Source organism: Nicotiana tomentosiformis, chromosome 6 (assembly GCF_000390325.3).
Source record: "Nicotiana tomentosiformis chromosome 6, ASM39032v3, whole genome shotgun sequence".
Taxonomy (NCBI): Eukaryota; Viridiplantae; Streptophyta; class Magnoliopsida; order Solanales; family Solanaceae; genus Nicotiana; species Nicotiana tomentosiformis.
The window spans coordinates 147,509,260-147,512,167 of record NC_090817.1 but is presented as its reverse complement, the minus strand read 5'-3'; the positions used below and the strand labels follow the sequence as shown (position 1 = coordinate 147,512,167).

At 44.4% G+C, this 2,908-nt stretch overlaps 1 protein-coding gene across 1 annotated transcript; it reads right to left on the bottom strand.

Annotated features, from left to right (window-relative positions):
* Positions 1 to 436: 436 nt before the first annotated feature.
* LOC138894914 (COPII coat assembly protein SEC16-like) lies at positions 437 to 1,897 on the bottom strand. Its single transcript, XM_070179651.1, has 3 exons — positions 1,726 to 1,897; positions 856 to 923; positions 437 to 715 (listed from the first exon to the last, which is right to left on the bottom strand). Exons 1-3 carry the CDS (start codon positions 1,895 to 1,897, stop codon positions 437 to 439), a joined length of 519 nt encoding a protein of 172 aa, XP_070035752.1.
* Positions 1,898 to 2,908: the final 1,011 nt, after the last annotated feature.

Sequence of the window (2,908 nt, the reverse complement as noted above, 5' to 3'; positions counted from 1 at the left end):
TAGAAAAGCTTTCGAAGTAACCCCATTCAATGCTTGTTGAGCTTCGTTGAAAAGACTTGGGGCCTCCACCGAGTCTATTTTGGCCTGATCCTCTTCGGTCACCAGACATCAAAGATAGCTGGAAACCCCACGGGGCAGAGAGACCCCGAGCATCCTCCGATACGGATATGATGATTGACCGCTTTCGGTTAGGATCTGCACTCGGGGCTGGAAACCGGTCAACCAATCTCGGACTCAAAGAAGATCTACTGGTTCCCGAAGACGGCATCTTCTTTGGTACCGGTAAATTACCTAACCTGGTAACATCTTCTGAAGCGGTAGAATCCATACCGTCGAAGAAGTTCTTGAAGGAATCTGCTACCCTTTGAGGCCCCTCACTTGGTCGTCCTTTCAGCGTCCGAGCCTCGTTTATCATAGAATCAGTAAACGAAGGCGATCAGGAGAGATCTATCACCCCAAGGACGTCCTTCGGTACATTATCTTCTGCTCGAGAAGCACAGGCCACAGTCTCTCTGTCGACCCCCTTAGCTTGGGGCAAAATGGGCTCAACCCTCCCAAGTTCGGAGGCCTCAGCCACTGCCTCTCCATCGGCCTTCTTGGGTGGAGGCAGCTCAGTACCGCTCCTCACACTGGTCATCAATTCAGAGTCTTCTTCTTCTTCTTCTTCTTCTTCTTCTTCTTCTTCTTCTTCTTCTTCTTCAGACTCATCCCTCAACTGATAGAGTGAGTCCGAAGGGAGTTCTCGGGTGCTGGTATTTTCTTTAGATTTTCGCACCAGTCGCCTCCTCGGTTTTTTCTATTTAGGCCCGGAGAACTCGAAGCTTTTCTTCTTTCCTTTTCTTTATCCTGCTTCACAACAGGGGGCTCGGTGAATGTGTCATCATCACTAGACGGAGGCCTCATCTCAACTTCTTTTGATAAACCTGCAAAGGGAAAGTAAAACAAGTTAGAAAGAAACAAAGTAAAAACAAGGTCAAATGTAAAATAAAGAAAGAATCTCACCATGAGAACGGGCCTCCCACCGACCCTTCGAAAGTTCGTACCACGCGCGCTCGGAGAAGGGCTTTTGTGACATGATGCCCTCGACCCACTCCTTGAGTCGAGGTACTGCATCCGACATCCGAACAATGGCTGCATCACAAAGAGTCGATAAGAAGAAGGGCAAAAGAAAAATAATGAACAGAACACTAAAAGCAAAGTTGTACTTCCGCTTCATGTTCCATTTCTTGGTAAATGGCATGTCCTCAGCCGGTATTAAGTCCGAGGTCTTCACTCGAATGAATCGGCCCAACCAACCTCGGCCTCGTTCCTCGTCGATGCTCGATAATGGGGCCTTGCTGGCCCGACGGGCAAGTTTTATTAGCCACCCTCAATAGAGTTGGGGACTATACATACACATAAGGTGGTCGATGGTAAAGGGACACCCCTCGAATTTGCTCACAAAGAAGCAAAGAAGAATTACAATCCTCCAAAATGAAGGATGAATCTGCCCGAGAGTCACCTCATACCTTTTGCAATAGGCTATAATAACTGGATCTAGAGGACCTAGCATGAAAGGGTAAGTGTAAACACTTAAAAGACCCTCCACGTGGGTGGTGATTGATTCCTTGAGGTAGGGACTATTATGAGCTTATCGACCCAGTTGCAGTCATCATTGACCTTCTCGAGGATACTGTCGGAGATCGAACATATGTATCTCGAGACTGGATCGCACCGACCCGGTACCGAGTAGGTTTTCAAACTTGAAATAGGCTCCGGTTGGACACCCCGTAGGGACGAACAAATTTAGAGGGGGTTCTGGTGTCGTCTCCTCAGTAGCTACAGGCAAAACGTTCTCAGATGATCTCGAGGAAGAAGGCTTTTCTTTTTGAGGAACGGATTTTGAAGTCTTTGCCATTGCTTCTAAATAGAGGAAAAAAGAAGGTGCTGATAAAAGAGGAGGTGCAATTGGCGGATAACTTATGAAAGCTTTCAGAAAATCAGAAGGGAAGAGGTTTTAAACCTAAGCCAGAAAACCAGAAGATGAGAGTGATAAGGTTTTCTTAAAGCACAAGAGCAAAAATTTGAATGTAGAAGTTCTAATGAATGGAAGGAGGAGGTATTTATAGTTTTCAAACGGCGGTTTAAAACCTGCAGTGGCTGACCAACAACTGACGAACATTTAATGCCATTAAGATGTGACTGACGAGACGTTTCGCTTATTTTGTCGTTTCTGGCGTAAGGTATCGGGACAAGGATCGAGGGCTCATATCGTTTCTCGTCGTTTACTCTCCGAAAAACGAGTGGACTATCTGTATATGGTAGAAACCAAGCTCATCTATTGCATGACATATCGAGGATAAAATATAATGGATTGAAGATCGACCCTGGGTTTCATCGAGCTTAGGTACGAGGTTAGAACATGTGCCTTCAAGATTATCGAGTTCGTGACCCCGGAACTAACTCTGGCTCTGAATTAGCTCGAGAGAACATCATCGAACCAAAATAACGGAAGGCCAGAATATCCGTAACCGGTAGGATATCACGGCGGAAATCTTGACACGTATCAATGAAACCGATTAATTAGCGAATCATGGGATTTTTTACCTTATATAGAGTTGTACCTAAAGTAGGACCCCTCTACTATATAAAATGGGTCTGCTTATTTGTAAAGCACATTGTAACCGGCATTCTAAAGCAATATATTGTTCTTTCTAGTTATTATTAGCTCATCACTCTGTTCCGGCACCGATTGCAATATTTTTTTGGCTCAAGGGCGATCAACTTTTAAGGCCAAAACTGCTTAACTTGTGTGGTTTGCATTTACCTTTTACCATTAATTTCAATTTTAATCTGATTTTTTATTTTTGTATCAAGTTAAATCACGTATTCTTAAAACCATGTATAAATTCAATTGTTATCCAATTTT

Bases quoted from the DNA above. Each gene is read 5' to 3' on its own strand.
- LOC138894914 (XM_070179651.1), bottom strand. From the start codon at position 1,897: ATGGCAAAGACTTCAAAATCCGTTCCTCAAAAAGAAAAGCCTTCTTCC. The intron at 924-1,725 runs GTACCGGGTCGG...TTCCCTTTGCAG, and splicing joins CAAGTTTGAAAACCTACTCG to GTTTATCAAAAGAAGTTGAG. The intron at 716-855 runs GTGAAGCAGGAT...TCACTCTATCAG, and splicing joins CATTCACCGAGCCCCCTGTT to TTGAGGGATGAGTCTGAAGA.